Here is a 20,854-nt window from a genome sequence, read left to right as displayed (position 1 = left end):
CCTACTTTCTTGCAGTTTGTAACAACGAAAACATTGCCCTATGTTCATGGTCATATGCTCTCTTTTTAGCTAGAATGTTCCAGCCCTACTGAATTATAATCCAAGGTACGTAAATGAATTGACAACACACACACACACACACACACACACACACACACACACACAGAATACACTTCTGCTAGTTCGTATCCTATAGAAAGCCAACACTGCATGACTTCTTCCCTTTTCCACTCGACACACCCAGTGTGACAGGCCGAACTCCATAGGCTAGTTCTTACCCCGTGTAAAAAGTAGCCTAGGCTACCTTCTACCCCGGGTTTAAACCAGCCAAGGCCATTTCATACCCCTCCTGGCCGGAATATACCCCCTGTGTGCACTTCGCTCACCCAACCAGTCTGTATCACATTTACATTTATGATGATGATGACCAGAACCAACCACTGACCACTATATACTGACCACTTATGACTATTAACTCTGACCACTACTGATCACTGCTGACCGCTTCTGACTACTGACCACTTCTGACAACTGACCACCGTTGCCCAGCACTGACCACTGCTGACCACCATTAACCACGGACAACTACTGTGAACTGTTGACGACCACTGACCACTACATACCACTGACTACCATTGAGCATGACTGACCACTACTGACCGCTGACCGCCATAGACCACCACTGACTGGTGACCACCGCCGACCACTATGGACCACTGACCACCACTGACCACCGCTGACCAATACTGACTGCTGGCCATTGACTGCTGCTGACCATTGCTGACAAGCACCCAAAAGTGTATATGTGATTAAACAAACATATGTTTAGGGGAACACAGACTCTCTCTCTCTGTGTGTGTGTGTGTGTGTGTGTGTGTGTGTGTGTGTGTGTGTGTGTGTGTGTGTTTGTTAAAGACAGAATAACTAGATCATCAGCATAAAGTAAACATGGTACATTGCTGGGTGAAACAGCATTGAATTTTGGAGAATCGTTACTTTCCATAGATTTTACAATATCATCTATAAAAATATTAGATAAAGTTGGGCTTAGTGTATTGCCCTGTTGTACACCCTTCTGTACAGTTATTTCTGTGCTGAGACCTTCGTATGAATTTATTTGAGCTTTGGAATTATCATACATGTCTTTAATTATATCAAAGCATTTTCCAGTTGTGCCCATTCTTTTCATCTTTAGGAACAAGGCATCGTGCCAAACATTATCAAAGGCTTTTTCAAAATCCACAAAACAACCGTATAATCTACCATTTTTTTACTTTTATTACTTCATTAATGATCTTTTTTAGAATGAAAATTTGATCAGTTGTTCTGTAGTGTTTCCGAAATCCAATTTGTTCCTTTGTTAGGCGTTCACCGTGTTCTAGGTGCTCAGTTATTTGATTATTTAATATTGTGCAGAATACTTTTCCCAAGGTATTGGTTAAGGTTATTCCCCTATAATTATTTGGATCTCCCAGGCTCCCATTTTTATTCAATGGAACGTTTAAACCATTTTCCCAACATTCTGGATATATACCTTGAGTGAAAAAAATGTTAAACATTTTTTGAATGATATGGATAGTTATTGGAAGATTTGTTTTGACCATTTCGTTTGCAATGCCGTCCAGTCCTGGTGATTTATTATTTTTTATGCTTACACTCTTTCTTGATTTCTTTGTTTGCTATTGTTAAGTTGATATTTGAAAGCAGACTCTCATCTGTTTGACTCTTTTTAAGTTCGTTTCTGATTTTTTTGCCTTTGTTTTTATTCTATATTCACCTCTTTGCCAATGAGTTTTTCCAGATGTGAAATCCATATGGATGTATTCAACTGATATTTGCGTGTGGCATTCTCGCCTGCAGTTTGTAAACTTTTTAATGTTTTCCAAGCGGTGTTGAGAAATGTGAGAACCAAAGCAGGTGACTGAACCGGTCGGAATTAGGTCACTTTACCCCCCCCCCCTCCCCCCTCTCTCTCTCTGTCTCTGTGTGTGATTTATTCATATAGGCCACATCATGAAGACTTGAATGTATGACTTCAGCATTTTACTGTATATCCCCCTTCAAATGGCCTGTGGCCAATATGAATAAATCATCTCAATCTCAATCTCTCTCCCTCTCTGTGTGTGTGTGTGTGTGTGTGTGTGTGTGTGTTTGGGGAAGGTTTCACGCCTCCAGTCAGTCGTTGCATGCTATTCGGCAGAGTAGTACGAGATTGGACGAGACGACCGAAATGGAGTGGTGTGGCTGGTGTATGCAAAAGCTGAAAGTGTTTTTTTGCCTGTGTCTGGCGTGTACTGTTCTCATAGTGATGTTCTCAGGAATGAATAGGACAATGAGGTGAGCACAGCCCGCTTGGCGTTTCGTTTCAGTAAGTGTGGTATTTGAAGGACAGAAAAAAAATCCAGAAAGAAGGAATGTGAGGTTTGGGGTTGGGAGGGTCGTGGTTGTGTATTGTGTGTGTGTGTGTGTGTGTGTGTGTGTGTGGAATGAGTGGATGATTTCAGTCAACATTTCCGATCGTGTCTGTAATTCTAATGGTTTCATTGACTTATGCTTTGATTTTGAGCCAACACATAAAAGAATCTTAAAATGTTGTCTCGTGTGAAGTTAATTAGAAAATTCAAAGCTGTCAAAATCGCGGTGGGTTCAGCTATGAAATTTGCGTGTGCTTTTTTCAGATCATTTGAGATGCTGAAACCACCTCATATCGAAATTACGGTTTCGTTAGTATATGCACAAGCTCCTCATGTAATGGACTCTAAGCGCTCCTCTCTCTCTCTCTCTCTCTCTCTCTCTCTCTCTCTCTCTCTCTCACATACAAAAGACACACAGAAAATGCCCTCCACACGCACACACGCGTACACAATCAGAGCGCACACACACACAGCAAACGACCCCCCCCCCCCCGACCCCCCGCCCCACTTCCCCGCGACCCCTCCCTCGGCCACCGTGGCACAACATGATAGTTTGAGTTGAGAGTAAACTGGAGTGTGTAGCAAGAAAAAGAATACAAACAAACAGTTGTGCTATCATACCCAAAGGCTTGCTTGAAGAAGTGGGTTTTCGTTTGTTTTGAAAGAGGACAGCGTCGGTAAGTGACGAAGATTTAGAGGAAGTGAATTCATACGATTTTGGAATTGTTTTGCTGGAATTTTGGAATTAACATAACTTGCTAGTATGTTTATAATCATTGTATACCTCTGTGTGTGTGTGTGTGTGTGTGTGTGTGTGTGTGTTGTCTTCAGTTTAAGGTAGCACTAGGGGTACAATTTTGACCAAAAATTATTAAAAAATGTGTTTTGTGTTTGTTGTGAATTTTGCAAGAATAAAGTTTCCACATGACGGGCGCAATAGCCGAGAGGTTAAAGCGTTGGACTTTCAATCTGAGGGTCCCGGGTTCGAATCACGGTAACGGCGCCTGGTGGGTAAAGGGTGGAGATTTTTCCGATCTCCCAGGTCAACATATGTGCAGAGCTGCTAGTGCCTGAACCCCCTTCGTGTGTATAAGCACGCAGAAGATCAAATACGCACGTTAAAGATCCTGTAACCCATGTCAGTGAACGGTGGGTTATGGAGACACGAAAATACCCAGCATGCATGAACCACGACAGAGTCATCGGCAAGTCGATGTTGGTCGTGTAACGGAAAGAAGAAGAAGGAGAAGTTTCATAAAGCCTTACATGTGTGTGTTTTGTTTGAATTATTTCTCAAAGTGTGTGTTTTTAGCTGTTTTTGTGAGTGGGTGTGAGAGAAAGTTGTGAAAAAAAAGATCGAATGCATCCAAAAATTGCTCATTTTCAATCGCGCCTACCGTTGCTACGACGCCATGAAGCGTGGCTTGTGACCTACTAAACTGGAAAGGGAGAAACGGCCCTCATCATGAGCCTAATTAGCATAGGAAAATTCCTGCACAGCCAGCCTGCCAGGGCCTAAAAGTGGGTCACTGGTTTGCTTGTTGTTGGTGAAGTGATTGGCCGGTTCGGTCACGTGGCCGATCTGAGCTTTATCATTGGCTCTCAAACGACTTCCTGTTTGCAAAGCGTCTGCTATCTGTGTCTATTCAGATCGATCAACAACTATGTATTCTGGATTATTTTAGCAATCTTTAAAAAGATAAAAATGTCAAAGGAAAGAAAAGTTAAATTTAGGGCCCTCCACAAGTTTGGGAAGCGGCGGAGAGGTAGGAAAAGTGCTCAGCAAGTCAGCACTTCACAGATAAAGGCAAGCACTAACCCCCCCCCCCCCCCCCCCCCCCCCCCCACCACCCTCGGAAACCGAAACAAGAGCCTCGAGCCCCAAACCTTCGACATCTCGTCAAAAATCACCATCTCCTGTCCCATCAACATCGAAAAAAGAACTTTACGGTTCTAGACCAGCATCCGAACGAAAGTTAAGCTTCTTTGGAAAACGAAAGAAGACGGAAGATTCGAGCGATTCAGATGATAGTTCAGAGAAGGTGGCGGAGAAAGGAGGCGTGGAGGCCCAGACAAGAGGTCCGACGGACATGAACGTGATCACCAACATTCTGTGTATGCAGTCGATCATATCTAAACTCCACTGCCCATCATGCAATGAATCGGTACGTACAGTACTTATATGCACAAGCTCCTCATGTAATGGACTCTAAGCGCTTCTCTCTCTCTCTCTCTCTCTCTCTCTCCCTCTCTCTCTCTCACACACACACACGTGTGTGTGTGTGTGTGTGTGTGTGAGTGTGTGTGTGTGTGTGTGTGTGTGTGTGTGTGTGTGTGTGTGTGTGTGTGTGTGTGTGTTGTCTTCAGTTTAACGTCTTTCCACTTGAAGTGATATTAGTGTGTGTGTGTGTGTGTGTGTGTGTGTGTGTGTGTGTGTGTGTGTGACTCGACTTGACTTGACTCAACTCAACTCTAGTTCATTTGTTGTCATAAAATCCCGAAGGATTAATAGACACAACAAATAACAAAAGGAAAAAAAGAAATAAACGGTCATCAAATACGCATGCAATGAAATACTTTTCTTTTCAAACTTAAAATTTTTTTTAAATTCATTTTTGCTTTTACATTTTTCACATATATAACAGAATACATTTACATTACAAGAAAATATGCATCATGGATAGATCAACTATGTATTCAACATTTTATATATTAACGTTATATAACGTTAACTGTATGTCCTTAGTAGTTCTATATATTAGAGGTTCATGTGTATATAAGTACGAAGGACATATTTAAATATGAATAGAAATAGAGATAGATAAATAAAGATAAATGAATAAGGGAAGAAGAGAGGAAGAGAAATCTCAGAGAGAGAGGGAGAAAAAAAAAAGGTTCTTCATTTTTACTCTACAGTGCTCCATATGAAATGGACCAATGCTATTGATATGTGTACCAGAAACATATACACACATATGTATATTCACATATACATACATATACAAACATACATATATACACATATATATACATATATATATACATACACATATATGTGTGGTTCGTCCGTCGGGATCGACGAGGACCATCTAGTCATCCTGGGGGTGGGTGGGTTGGGCTCTGTGGGTGTGCAGATGACTGGTCAGGCCAATCCGCGCCCGGAAGGTTCTGACGCAGTGTGGACAAGGGATGGTGGCGGCCGTCGGGGACTTGCTGGCACTGCTTTTCCTGGCCTGTCTGAGTTGCTCTGCTGCAGCGATTCTGTTGGCCTCACAGGATTTGGCGCCTTTGTGGACAACTGAACGCCACTTTGGTCTGTCCATTGCATTCAGCTCCCATGTGTTGTGGCTGATGTTAAAGGCCTTCAGAGAAGCTTTCAGAGTGTCTTTGAAGTGCTTCTTTTGGCCTCCATGGGAGCGCTTGCCATGTTGGAGTTCGCTGTACAGCAGTTTCTTGGGGAGCCGGTGGCCTGGCATGCGAACTACATGGCCTGCATCAAGATGGTGTAGATGCTGGGCAAGTTTGCACGAGTGAGCACCTCTGTGTCAGGGATCTTCTCTTGCCACTTTATGCCGAGAAGTTTTCTGAGGCTGGTGGTGTGGAAGTGGTTCAGCTTTTTGGCGTGGCGTTTGTAGACCGTCCATGATTCACATCCATAGAGCAGTGTGATGAGAACTATGGCCTTGTATACTTTGAGCTTCGTCTCCAGGGTGATGCCTCTCCTGTTCCAAATGTTCTTATGGAGTCTGCCGAAGGCAGCACTGGCTTTGGCGAGTCTGGCATTCACCTCGTTGTCGATGACAACTGTGCGAGAGAGTGTACTGCCCAGGTATGTGAACTTGTCCACCGTGTTTAGTCGTTGCCCGTTGATGATGTTTGGTTCAACGTAAGGCTTTCCTAGAGCTGGCTGGTGCATCACCTTAATCTTCTTTGTGCTGATTGTGAGGCCAAAGTTGTCACAGGCAGCAGAGAACTTGTCGACTCTGTGTTGCATGTCAGCTTCAGAGGCAGCATTGAGAGCGCAGTCATCAGCAAACAGGAAGTCGTTGACGGTGTCTGTCCTCACCTTGGTTTTTGCTTGAAGCCTCCTGAGGTTGAAGAGTGAGCCATCTGTGCAGTACCTGATGCCAATGCCTATGTCAGCGTCTCTGAAGGCATCTGTCAGCATGGCTGAAAACATGAGACTGAACAGGGTGGGGGCAAGAACACACCCTTGCTTGACTCCGTTGGAGACAGGGAATGGTTCTGAAGTCTCTCCGTTGTCTTGGACTCGGGCCAGCATCCCATCGTGTAGTTGCCGTATGATGGTGATGAGCTTTCTGGGACATCCGTACTTCGCCATGGTTCTCCAAAGGCCATCTCTGCTAACGGTATCGAAGGGCTTGGTCAGATCGACATAGGTGGAGTAAAGGTTCCTGACACTTCTCCTGGAGCTGCCTGGCAGCAAACACCATGTCGATAGTCCCGCGTTCTTTCCGGAAGCCACACTGGCTCTCTGGTAGGAGACCTTGCTCAAGGTGCGCTATGAGACGGTTGAGTAGCACTCTGGCCAGAGTCTTGCCTGCGACGGACAGCAGGGATATTCCACATTGGTTGTCACAGGCCTGATGATTTCCTTTGCGCTTGTACAGGTGTATGATGGAAGCGTCTTTGAAGTCCTGTAGAACTGCCTCATGCTGCCAGATGAGCTGGAAAAGCTGATGAAGCTTCTCAGTCAGCGCCATACCACCTTCTTTGTAGACCTCAGCTGGAATGGAGTCTGAGCCAGGGGCTTTGCCATTGGATAGCAGACGGATAGCTTTCTGGGTCTCCTCCAAAGTTGGAATGGCATCCAATGACTCACTGACTGGCACCTGGGGAAGATGGTCAATGGCTTCATCATTGAAGGTGGAAGGGCGGTTCAGTACGCTGTCAAAGTGTTCAACCCATCTCTCAAGGATCCCGTCCTTGTCAGTGATCAGGGTAGAACCATTAGCACTGAGGAGTGGAGCAGATCCGGAGGTGGTGGGACCGTAGACTTCTTTTAGGCCGTTATAGAAGTTCTTCATGTTGTTCCTGTCTGCAAAGCCCTGGATCTCATCAGCTTTGTTGTTCAACCAGGAATCCTGCATCTGCCGCAGCTTCAGCTGGATGGTGCTGCGTGCGCTCTTCAGTATGTCTTTCTTTGACTGTGACTTGGGATCTTCAATGTGGGCTCTGTAGGCTTGGCGTTTGTCTTCTAGCAGCTGCTTGATCTCAGTGCAGTTCTCATCAAACCAGTCTTTGTGCTTCCTGGCAGAAGGCCCCAGGCACTCCGTGGCAGTGCTGTACACCGTCTCATGCAGTGCGCCCCATGCTGCCTCCACATTCTGGTTGTCCAGCACGGTGGACTCAAGGCGTTCCTCCAGGGTGTCAGCAAAGCTCTGCTTGATGTTGCCTAGCTCCAGCTTGTTGACATTCAGGCGTTTGGGTGCTTTCATGCCCTGAGGCCGTCTCTTGGGCTGGATGCGGAGGTTGAGCTTGGAGACGATAAGGCGGTGGTCTGTCCAGCACTCGGCGCCGCACATGGCCGTCGTGACTCGTACGTCCTGCCTGTCCCTCTTCCTGACGATAATAAAGTCGATGAGATGCCAATGCCCAGAGCGAGGATGCATCCATGACGTCCTGTTACTGGTAGGGAGGCAGAAGACGGTGTTTGTGATAAGAAGGTCGTGCTCGGCACAAGTCTGGAGAAGTAGTTGGCCATTGCTGTTACAGTTAACAACCCCATGCTTCCCAATTACGCCTTCCCAGGAGGTGCTGTCACAGCCAACTCTCGCATTAAAGTCACTACGAATGATGAGCTTGTCTGCGTTGGGAACAGTGGTGATGACAGCATTCAGGTCCTCGTAGAACTTGTCCTTGATCTCATCCGGGTTGGTCATGGTGGGCGCATAGGCGCTGACAATGGTGGTAAACTTCTTCCCGTTGCATATAGGGAGTTTCATCGTCATCAGGCGATCGTTCACTCCTTTCGGGGGGCCAGCCAGCTTGCCAACGAGGGTTGTCTTCACTGCATAGCCAACTCCAGCCTCACGTCTCTCCTCAGGTCCGCGACCACTCCAAAAGAAGGTGTAGCCTGCGCCTCGCTCACAGAGTTCACCTTCTTCTGCCAGTCTGGTCTCACTTAAGGCAGCGATGTCGATGTTGTACCTGGCTAGTCCACTCGCAATGAGTGCTGTGCGTCTCTGTGGTCTGTCCGAGTCGCCTCTGTCCAGAAGCGTACGCACGTTCCATGTGGCAATGGTCAATGGGGTGCTCCTTGTTTTCTTCTTTCTTTCCTTTGTGTGTCGACTGCTTGAGTAGGGTTCCCGTCAGCCGCAGTATGCTGGCTAGGGTGGTGTGGAGCAGGCAATGTTTAGGGCACCTTTTCTAGCCCCTTCCTCATGCCATGGAGGTGAGCAGTGCTGTCCTGAAGAGGGCTGTTCAGTCGCTCAGGGGGCTGCCGATCTCCACCGCTGCTCCAGTCGGTGAAAAACGACCCTATGGCCTGAGCCGCCTGTGTGCAGGTCCGCGGCTACGACTGCCAGTGTACCCACACCTGTCGCTTCGTCGCTCGCCTGTCGCCACAGGGCTCGGGGAAAATGATGGTGTGGGATGAAGGATGACTGATGACTTCCGCGATGACTTTGTTTATAGTGAGGAGGAGTTGCGCACCGTCGGCCTCACTCTCTTGTCCGAGACCGTCTGTATCCAGTGGCAAGACGAGGTCAAGACGACTGGAGATGGAAACGGATGCAGTGGATGACCAGGATGTCCTATGTGCCTCATCCTGCCCTCAGCACTCCACAGTGCTCTGCTGCAACCGCCTTCCTCTCCGTTGAACCATGAAGGTTTCTTCCGCAGAGTCCGCCGGATCCAGTCTTCACATGCTTGGGTAGACAAGCCCTAACTCACCGTGGGTTTGAAACCTGTCAGCTACCCTCACCTAGTTTAGCCAGCCTGTCAAAGCCGTTGCCCGGGGGTTGGGCGCTGCCACATGCTAGCAGCTTCTAGGACCCATAGGTGAGAGCTGGGTGCCGGTGGGGACCAACAGAGGACGAACCACTCCCGGAAGAGCGTGACAAGCCCCCCCTCTAGAGGTACTACCCCTCCCGTGCACGCCCTAACCCCCATACACGCAGACACACAGACACACAGACACACAGACACACACACACACACACACACACACACACATATATATATATATATGTATATACAAATACGTACACACACACACACACACACACATATATATATATATATATATATATATATATATATATATGTATATACACATACGTACACATACTCACACATACATACATATATACATACACACGCACACACACATACATATATATATATATATATACATATACATATACATACACACATATATACGTACACACATGATATTGCAATGAAATACATAGTTGGCGAGTGTTTTTTGACAGTCATCGGAGTTGAACAAATCACTTGGTTTTAGGATATTGTTTTGTATTTTGCTAGTGATCACATTTGATTGATGATCATACTGCTGTACAGTTGTAATTAGATGGTTTCGCAAATTATGAAATAAGATACACGTATCTAAGAAATGTAATTCATCTTCAACAACTTCACATATATCACATGACCTCTCTTCACTGGGAATGTTTGCGCATCATCCTCGTACGATGTGTGAATAATGTGCGCTTATTCTGAGTTGACAAAGAGCTTGTTTGTGAGCAGGATCGATTTTATCAGTTCGATAATTCTCAGTTTGATAATCGTTTCTTTTCATTTTGTTGTAGAAGTCTAATCTGTTGTATTCATTTTTTCTCTGTTTCCAGAATTGTATATATCTATTTCTTATTTGTTGACGTAATGTGAATTTAAGTCTGCTGTTACTAAATGTCGACTGATTAATCCAAACATGACCTAATCCTGCATTGTGAAGAATATTCTATACAAATAGTATCCAGGGGTTTTCAGTTGTGCCTGGTTGGTACATCATTGATATATAGACCTTTTTTTTATGTGGCTATCATCATGTGCATCCAGAATATGAGTCCAGTGGCCAAGAACTCTACATGAAATATGAATTCCAATTGGAAATCTGACCAATTTAGCTAGAGTTGGCAGATTCATTGTTTTAGAATGTACCCGTAGAAGCAGTTTGCAGAATCTGATATGCATTTGTTCATGTGAATGTTTCGAAGAAATACAATTTCTGAAGAAATCTGTCATTCCTGTATTGAATGAACTGGAGGTTTTAGTTTCAGCCCATGGGAACCAAATGTCAGATCCATATGATAATATAGGTAAAACAAGCGAATCAAAAAGCTGCAGTACAGAATCTAAACGAATATCGCTTTTTAACGATCCGTCGGAGGGAATGAGCTGCTTTTGATGCCTGTTTAACTAGGTGCTCTTGGGCGTAAGAGAATGTTCCAGTTTTGTGAAATAATATACTCAAGTACTTGTGTTGATCAGTTGGCTGGTTTATATCATCGCCTATTGTGAAAATAAGGCACTTTGGGATTGGTGTGTGAAAACTATTACTTTAGTTTTGTCTATGTTAATTTTTAGATCCCTGTTTTCACAATATAGATAAGAGTTTATCCAGTTTTCTTTGTAAGCCTATCTTTGTCGTGGACAAAATTACTAGGTCATCAGCATATAATAAGCATGAAACAATATGATTTTTGTCAAGGTCTATGGATGGTGTGTCAGTAACGCCCAAACATTGCGGGAGATCATTGATAAAGATATTGAATAAAGTGGGACTGAGTGTGTTTCCTTGCAGTACCCCCTTTAATATGGGTATTTCAGAAGAAAATCCCCTATCAGTTCTTGTGCAAACTGTTGCATTTTCATACATGCTTTGAATAACTCTAAAGCAATTTCCATTTATACCGATTTGATACATTTTTAGCATTAGAGCGTGATGCCAGACTGCATGACCATGATCAAAATAACCACAAGCAAATAATCCTGACCCTCCACCCCACCCCCTGTCCATCCCTTTTCGTTCATCCCCCCCATCAGCCCCCTCCCCCTTATCGTCATCTCATACACGAAAAACAAACAAAACAACAACAACAACAAAATCCCACGTAAATCCGTTATCAAAAAAAGTAAAAAAAAAAGTAATAACACATGCTGTTGCCATCAAGTAAAAAGATACCATCCCTGTTAACAAGACATGAAATAGGGTAGGGTGGGAATGCCTATTGGTGAGATAATAGATGGGATGCCATGTGTAACAATCGTTCTGTGAATGGATGGATCTGGTAAAAAAAATAATCACAAAAAAAAGAAAAAAAAAAAAAAAAAAAAAAAAAAGAAAGAAAAAAAAGTGGTAGATCCGTCCATACCTTCTCTTGGCTTCTCTTGGGGAAGTTGGGTGAGGAAACACTTGTATCAGCGACATTGCTAAGATGAGAGAGAGAGAGAGAGAGAGGGGGGGGGGGTGCTTGTGTGAACAGAGTGTGAGATAACCGAGGAGCAGAGTAAAAGACATAGGTACTAAGCTGCACCATGGTGTCATCCTTTGACAGCCCCCTCCCGAATCCCCTCTCTCCCCCCCCCCCCGCCCCCTTCTTCCACCACACCTGCAGACCTCCTCCCTCGCCCCCCACCCCCTCTTGATTGCACAGCCTCCCACCCAAATATGATAAAAAAAAATGGTTAAAGATTCACGCCAAAATCAAATGCTCACAGACTAGGTGTGCAGTTACTCCCACAACCACCCCATACCCCCTCTTCTCCCACCCATCCACAGGACACACAGTTACTTATGCCACACAAAGACACACAGTTACTTATGCCACACAAAGGTTATGTGATATTGAATGAATAAATAAATGAATAGGTAAATTAACAGATAAATGAATGAATAATATATAACAAGCTAATTAACTAACTAACTAATCAATGAATAAATGAACGATGAATTGGTAAAGAGAGAAACACAATAGATAAATAAATAAAAACAAAGCAAAAACAACAAAAAAACAAACAAACACAACAACGTATAAATGAATAAATAAACAAATATCTGTTCACAGAGCAAACAGCATGATAAACTATCGTTGTCTTGCACGGAAGAAACCATCACTATATTGTAAGATACATAGAAATTCCAAATGGTGGGGGGAAAAATATGTCACGCTTATTGAACTTGTGAACGCCACACACACGTGCATGCTGAAACATCTTGAAAAAAATGAAAATCAGTGGTGGTAGCCTATCATGTTCCGTCGCCTGCTACCGTTTGTTCTGTAGCCACAGCGAATCACTATTATTTGTTTGCGGTTAGTGGAGCAAAGTTACGTTTTAGTGTGTATAATTCTTGATAAAACCTTTAAAAAACAACAACAAAAAACAACAACAGCAAAAAAACAAAAACAAAAAAAAACAAACAAAAAAAACCCAAAAAAAAAACCCCACACCAACAAAACAAACAAACAAAAAACAGCACGATGCCCCATTAACACACACACACACACACACACACACACACAAGTTTCAAGTTTTAATTATCCTTTCACTCCTATTGGAGTATGGAAGATTACTGCAAAATAATCAGTCTTTTCTTGTCCTGTTTTTAGTTTCCTTACCGCTTGTTGCATCTCTTGTTCTGCAATTTTTGACTCACTTGTGTAAACAAAGTGAGTCTATGTTTTAACCCGGTGTTCGGTTGTCTCTCTCTCTCTCTCTCTCTCTCTCTCTCTCTCTGTGTGTGTGTGTGTGTGTGTGTGTGTGTGTGTGTGTGTGTGTGTGTCCGTGGTAAACTTTAACATTGACATTTTCTCTGCAAATACATTGTCAGTTGACACCAAATTAGGCATAAAAATAGGAAAAATTCAGTTCTTTCCAGTCATCTTGCTTAAAACAATATTGCACCTCTGGGATGGGCACAAAAAAATAAATAATGAAGCCTAATTATATGCAAACTGCATTTACTGTTATATTTATATTTTTTGTATTCTCTAAACTTGGCACTTTGATATGATATTCTGACCCAACAACAAGAGCAGTCATTATTATCATTTTTTGTTCAAACAGGAACTTCTTTTACTAAGCATAGAAGTTTTATTTATTTTGCAAACGTTTTGGTGCAGATAGTAAAAAAGGGAAATTACTCTGTAATTATGCTAGGGGACTTAATTTGCTTTAAACTGATCTTTCTCACCTTAAACATTACATTTTGAAATTATACTCAATACATAAAAAGCCTGTGTGTTTTACTCTCAGTCACAAGTGAGTCTTGAAGGCCTTGCCTCTCTTGTTCTTATTAGAATATTGTCCACTTCATTTGGCATCTTGTTTGGAATTTTGTTTATTGTTCCTGTTAGTACTTTTTTCATTGCTACAAAACACGCTTTTGAAGTGGTGACTACGCTTTGATATGTCAGTCTTTTCATTAACTTTCGATTTTGACACCCCTGCTTTACCCTTTTATTCTTTCCAGAAAACAGATGAGTTGTGCAAATTAATCCTCAAAGATTTAGCTTTACTTCATCTGAATCTCCACTTTTTGTCTCGTTTTAACCTACTGTACACTTTCTTTCTTTGAACGAAATCTTTTCCGTCTTCGACATCTCATGTCTTGCGAAACCATCGAAATTTTTCTTTGCATATTTGTTTTTGCTGCTTTACAATCCTTGTCAAACCATGCATCGTGTTTCTGTCCTTTGAATACTTTGCACATCTCTACCATGCACTGGTAGGCTGATTTTATATCGTTAACAAAGTCACCAAACACTCCAACTGTATCGATATCTAATTTAGCTTCTGCCTGTTCTAGCAGTTTAACAAACTCCTCACTGTAAATGACTTTCGTAACTTCATGTTCTTTCCCATGATCCAAAATCAACCTGTCAACTGACTCATATTCATTACGTTTTTGTGATTCATCCACTTTATGGACAGAACTTCTTGGTGTGTCAATGTTCACTGCAACTGGTAGATGGTCATTTTCAATGAAATTCTAGACAGAGAGTGATGTGATATTCATTGAGAGAAACAGATCACAGGACATGATAAAATAATCAATTGTGCTGGAGCCATTTAGTGCAATAAACGTGTAACTGTTATCAAAGCCATGCAGACCATTCAGAATAATGCAGTCGTAAATAATGCAAACTCATCTAATCATATTTGTGTCTTTATCAAGTGAACTTCCTGGGAAGCGGTTATATTCTTTGGAACATATGTTTTCAATGTTCTCACTGTATTTTCTTTTCTTTTTTTTCTTTAATTTAACGTGTTTTCACTGGTAAGTGATATCAGACGAAATTATCACCGAATTTGAACAATTTTGTGATGCAGTTCGTGCTGAAATACCCACAAATAGATAGGTAAAAATCATCGATTTTATTGTGCAGGTCCATTACACATTTATCAGTAAGTTCCATTCCAAACCCATTTCTTGGCTCTTACATCTTGCCATAACCTCCTGAACTTCTGGCTGATACATATGTGGATTATTTGGTTCTCTGTGACGTGATCAGAAGATCTTCACGTGGCCTTGTAAATTCGTTTCTGGAGGAATATGCTGCCTCCTATTACAAGTTGATTAAGGGAGCACATGTCTGCAAATTTTTTTTTAACAATTTTTATTTAGACAAAGGTTTATAAATACAGAATTTATATATATTGTACATTAGAAAGTATAGGGTAAGCACATAATTAAGTTCTAAGTACTGACAAGTCCACAACAGCAAAAAAAAAAAAACATGTTCAATGGCATAATTCCATGGCAGCATTGTATAGCTTAATCTTGTATTAAACATTTATACAGTGCCCATTCGTGATATTCCATAGTTATGTTAAAGGCATACTTGTCTACTTCATATGCCTGTTTGAGGTCTTTCTTGAATATTTGTAATGTTGGTTTTACTTTGTTGATTCTACATTTGTATACATAGAATTTAGCAATCAATAGAATATATGAGAAACATTCATCAGTTTTCATTTTGTTATGTCCAGAAAGCACCAGTGTGTCATTCAGGTTACGTCCATCACAATGTAAGCACTTTTCTTTTAAATATCTCACAAACTCTGTCAAAAAAAGTTGTACATTGAATATAAAGTTGCCTGTCTAATGCTTTCAGTGCCTAAATTGTGATACCACACCCTCATATCTTCCTGAGCTTGTTATCCCGTACTTGCCAAACAGAACATTGAGATCTCTTGATTCCTCCCAGCTAACTGTTCCCCAATACTTCCTTAACTCCTGTGGAAAGAAGTCATTTTCCGTCTTCGGCCCAACAACATGGAATTCTCTGCCTATTGCTCTCAGACAAACAACTCAGTTATCTACCTTTAAAGCAAATCTTAAAACTTATCTCTTTAAAAAATACTTTTCATAACTCAAATAGTGCTGTTGTCCCATGCCCATGGCAATGTGAGTGTGTGTGATGGGAGAGTAGAGAGAATGGGGGTGGGTAGATGGATGGTGTTGGTGTGGTTCGAAAGGAAGAATGACCCGATTTTTTGCCCCTTTTACCTTTTCTACCCAAAATTTTATTTGACAATTTTTACAAAATCTGTGGCATGCAGATTATGATTATGTTCCTTTTAACATGTATGTATTTTAAGTGAAAATTGCTGTCATCTCAGCCGTTTAATCATGTGTGTGTCTGTGCGTGTGTGTTAGTGTGAGTGTTGGAGTGTAACAGTTGTAGTATTGATAGTATGTTACTTTGTGAGTTTTATGCATTGCGTTTTTATAATGTTAATAATTCTGTTTTATGTTTCTACTACTTTTTATATGCTTTCTTATTTCATTTTAGGTACTGGATTGTAAAGCGCTTAGAGCTTGCTTATGCTTGTATTATAGCGCTATATAAAAATAATATATTATTATTATTACAATCCCATAGAAAATGCAGAATTGTATCTCTTTATTCCTTACAAAATTTACACATATTATATGGGAGTATTCCCATCTTCATCAAAACAGAATTTGTCACAAGAATATGATAATTAATTTTCATCTGAAACCATTTTAACCTTATCTCATGGATTTTTCTTGTATTGAAAAAAATGTTATTCCAATCAAGCTTGTTTTCAAAAATCAAGTCCCAGTTTTTACAGGCATTTAGTTGTTCTGGTTTTCCAATTATTATTTCATAGAAACATTTCGTTCCTCTTGGGGCCTTTATCATCGCAGTGTATGCTTTATTAAAGCTGATTCCAGCAGTTGTGATCATTGTTTTCAAATGTTATATTCTTTTTCTTAAAAAAAAAAACTTTTAACTGAATTAACACAGCCAAAGTATTCTAACACTGGGACTCGATTTTCAGTTTTATCTTGGAATTCGTGAATATTAAAAAAAAAAAAAAAGGAAAAAAAAAGTCCATTCACTTTCACAGTGTCTTTCACATAATAAACATCTTTTTTGACCCATTCTTCAAAATACAAGGCTTTACCATCTATCTTAAATTTGTTATTTAAAAAACAAATCTTTCCCCATTTTCATTCACCTGCCCTAATCCCTGTGTGCCCATGAAGTCTTCATAACCTGTGGTGTCGGCTCCGATCTTGGCGTTGAAGTCAACCGTAAGAACAGTGATGTCCTATACTCACTGTCTGTCTAACACAGACTGTAGCTGGTCGTAGAAGTCTTCTTTCTTCTCTTCCTCGGCATCACTGGTCGGAGCGTGATGCTCAGTGTGATGTTGTTCTTTGTGGCGAACTTGGCGGTGATGATACGTGAGCTCACAGGTTCCCCCACCAGTCAGAGAGTGTTGTGCTTCCGGTGCCAGCATCTGGGCCACGTCTTCTGTGTGGGCAGCATTCTCTTCTTTTCTGTTTGACCGGAGTAGAGCACCATCTCCCCAGATGTTAGTCTCAGCTGGCCCGCCTGTTGCCACCTTGTCGCACTCAGTCCCAGGCGAGAGAGAGAGAGATGTTGTAATTTCTCATCTCCCATGCTATCTGGACGGTTCTCCCTGTTTCACACATCGTCCTGATGTTCCACGTTGTAATTTTGATGGTTTTCCTGGGAGTTAGAAGGGGAGTCGGCCTCGCAGCTTCCTTCCAGCTTTCACTGCACTGCGTCATAAGCCTTCCATATGGAGGCCCTTCATCTCCCAGGCCATGTTGGTTTGGAAGTGTCGTTGATGCTTCTGTAACTCTAGGTAGGGGTGTTGGCCCCATGCAAACCCATTTTATCTCTGGGTGAGGTAGTCCAAATTTGTCTGGCCTCTACCCTTTGACCTTTACAGCTTGGGTGGCCCTACCAGGAGTACCCCCGATGGCATAGCTCTCTCGGTCACTGAGGCACGCAAGCCATCCTACCGTCACAAGGGATGGACCTTGATATGCGCGCGCGCACACACACACACGCTTTCTGTTTGTCTTTCACACACACACACACACACACACACACACACACACACACACACACACACACACACACACACACACACACACACATTTTAAGATTTTCACACACACACACACACACACACACACACACACACACACACACACTCTCCCTCTCTTTCCCTCTCTGTCACGCACGCACGCACACACACACACACACATTTTAAGATTTTCACGCACACACATATATACACACATGCACACACACACACTCTCTCTCTTTCTCTTTCCCTCTTTGTCTCACAGACAGACACACATACACACACTTACTCACAAAAGTTGTATCAGGTATCTTAAGTTAGGTAACCTGTAAGGACACATTCTTTGTGGTCTTCGTCCTTGAAGCGTTGTGCTTCGTGGGACTGTGGAGGTTCGTGTGGAGTGTTGGTGGGGCGTGCGTAGCCATGTGTCGTAGAGTGCGTGCACAGCCGGTTTTGACTAGATCACGCCCATTAGAGAGGCCACTGTGGCGCTGTCTTCGGTGATCTCCTGTTCTGGTAACGGTTTACTGTTGGCCGGGTTTTCTCTTGGGAGTTTTCCTTCTCTTGGAAGGACTGCCTGCTGAGGCTATCAGACTCCATCTGCCTGGGTTTGAAATCAGTTGTCCTTCTCCTAGACTATGTGGGTCCACGGCACCTTATTCCATATCATTTGGTGCAACCCCCAAAGGGAGGGCTCCCCCATCCGCCACCTGGGGGATGCACCCCTACACCGTATAGTGTCAGCGCGACTACCATCTACCGCCTTCGCACAGGACACTGCGGCCTCCGAGCACACCTGAAGAGGATTGGAGTGGCAGCCACATCCCTATGTGATTGCGGCCAGGCTGACCAGACCCCATCCCGTATTCTCCAAGACTGCCCCCTGTATGAGAAGATGCGGCTGCAGTCCTGGCCTGGGGGTGCTGACCTCAACACCAAGCTCTGGGGGACGGCAGCCGATCTTCGCCGGACGTCCGAGTTTGTGGCATCCCTCGGACTTCGACCCTGACTGTGTAGCTGTCGAACGCAAAAGAAAGAAAGAAAAGGTGGGGCGTTGACTTCTATGCTGTGGTCGCGGTGACCGGAAGAGGTCCGTGTTTTACTTTTGTTCTGTGCGTTATCTAGGTCGTGATCTGACCTGCTTTGGTCCCCTGTATTAATAATTTTCATGGTTTTGGAAAGTCGGAGTTTGGAATATTTTGTGATGGGGGGCAGTAGTTCCCTGACATGAATTGTGATTGATGTTTGGATATAAGTCACTGAAGTATAACATAATTTTGAAGCAGTTGGACGTGCTGATGTGGATCTAAACTATGAACTGAATATAATTTTTTTTTAGCACTGGATGGTGTTGTACACAGTTATGTAATAGTGTGATGCTATATCACACTGGAGAAACGTGAGTGTTTGACTGCTTGATGTTGTGAACGGATATTAGCTTCGCAAAGTGAAGGTGTGTGAAGTCATCTGAATAACTCCCCAGAGAGGAAATGACTAAATAATTTGCTTTCTTTTCTTTTCTATGTGAGATGGTAAGGTGTGTGAGCACCTACCAGATTCCTGGTGGGGAGGTAATTGCTAAACAAGCATTGAAAAGTTGTAAATATAGTATGAAATAAAAAGTAGTTTGGTACAAAAAAGAAAAAAAATAAGGAAAAAAGGGCGTGTGAGAGGGTGTGGGTGGAGGGGGTGGAGGGGAATTTCAAGGAAGACTGAGGACTGAACCAGTGAAAATGTGTATGCATGTTTTAATGTTATAAGTGAATAAGTGTGTATCGGACACGTGAGCTTCTGACAAGGTGATACATCGTATACACATTCGTCGTTAGTGAAATAAATGTAAATAACCCCAGGCAAAACACTTGGCAATATCAAAGATAAAAGCAGACCGTAAGGAAAACAGAGGTATCGCCCTCTTCTTCTTCGTTCGTGGGCTGCAACTCCCACGTTCACTCGTATGTACACGAGTGGGCTTTTACATGTATGGCCGTTTTTACCCCGCCATGTAGGCACCCATACTCCGCTTTCGGGGGTTGTGGTAGGTATCACTCTGAAAGCAGGGAGTCATGGTTAGGGCAACAACAACAACAAAAAATGCCTGAGCGACCGTCAAACATACTCAGTCGAGCAATGCAGCATAGAAACCAGTCCATCGATGAGTGTCATCGAGACACCCCCACCCCCACACCCCAGAATAGTTGACACAGAAAAGTTGTTCATCAGTTCCATCTTCGTCTCTGAAACATGCGAAGCAGTTGTGGGCGTGGACAGACTGACAAAACTTTTCGCGGTTGGAGGAGTTCTGATAAAGCCAAAGGTAGCAACATACACACACATTTCATAAACTGAATGCACCCTCCATTTCTTATATGCAGCGCCTCGCACGTCAGATAATCAACTTACCACAACTTCCATCATCAATAACATCTGTAAAGAAGAAAAAGAAGAAGAAGAAGAAGGAGGAGGAGGAGGAGGAGGAGGAGAGGAGGAATTTTGGAGGGGGAGGAGGGGGACAGCAACAACAACAACAATCATAGATATGACTGAAGGGAAAAGTGATAAAAATAAGGCACCGAAACGCACGATAATTTGTCAATTAATCAACAGCCCTTGTTCTTTCCACGGAAAATAAAAGTTAGGACTTCATGGAATGAAGCAAGTAACCACCAACACAATAACATGTGTTCACTTTCTTGTGTTCATTCGGAGCAGATTTTTATTTTGTTCTTGATCTTTATTTGTTTGAAGAACACTGGGGATAGTGCAAAATATAAAAATCCGTATATAGTCACAGCATGATGTATATTCGTATTATTCGTATACAACGCTACTGTCCTAACTATCCTCACTAACTTAGTAACTAAGTATTCTGCTGACTTCTCTTTCCTTTCAAGGGGTCAAGTCCAGATGGTTTGGCCAGCGTACCAAGGCGCCCCCGAGGTCGGGGACCCCAAAACCACGGCACAGTTTTGCGTGTGGCGCTCCAATGCTACGAAAGATGGTTTCTATGACACCAATGAAGACTGTCTCCTGCCTCAGCTGAGAAAAATCGGGTTCAAAGTAATCAAAGGTTT

At 42.9% G+C, this 20,854-nt stretch overlaps 1 protein-coding gene across 5 annotated transcripts in view; it reads left to right on the top strand.

The window, feature by feature from the left end:
* The first annotated feature begins 2,159 nt into the window (after positions 1-2,159).
* The window catches only part of LOC143286875 (NXPE family member 1-like), a 42,036-nt gene continuing 23,341 nt past the window's right edge, over positions 2,160-20,854 (top strand). The window contains exons 1-3 of one of the 5 annotated variants that reach the window (XM_076594775.1): positions 2,160-2,337; positions 15,396-15,434; positions 20,675-20,854. The exon at positions 20,675-20,854 is cut by the window's right edge and continues 103 nt beyond it. In XM_076594775.1, coding sequence (XP_076450890.1) covers positions 2,231-2,337; positions 15,396-15,434; positions 20,675-20,854 — 326 coding nt within the window. In that variant the 5' untranslated portion in view covers positions 2,160-2,230. Of the gene's footprint in view, positions 2,338-4,298; positions 4,580-15,395; positions 15,435-18,232; positions 18,827-20,674 lie in introns of those variants that run through there. The other 4 variants (XM_076594777.1, XM_076594776.1, XM_076594778.1 and 1 more) reach the window with 4 other exon arrangements.

The sequence above is a fragment of the Babylonia areolata genome, chromosome 10 (genome assembly GCF_041734735.1).
Source record: "Babylonia areolata isolate BAREFJ2019XMU chromosome 10, ASM4173473v1, whole genome shotgun sequence".
NCBI lineage: Eukaryota > Metazoa > Mollusca > Gastropoda > Neogastropoda > Buccinidae > Babylonia > Babylonia areolata.
Note: the sequence above shows the minus strand (reverse complement) of the source record. Positions and strands in the feature narration are given on the sequence as shown.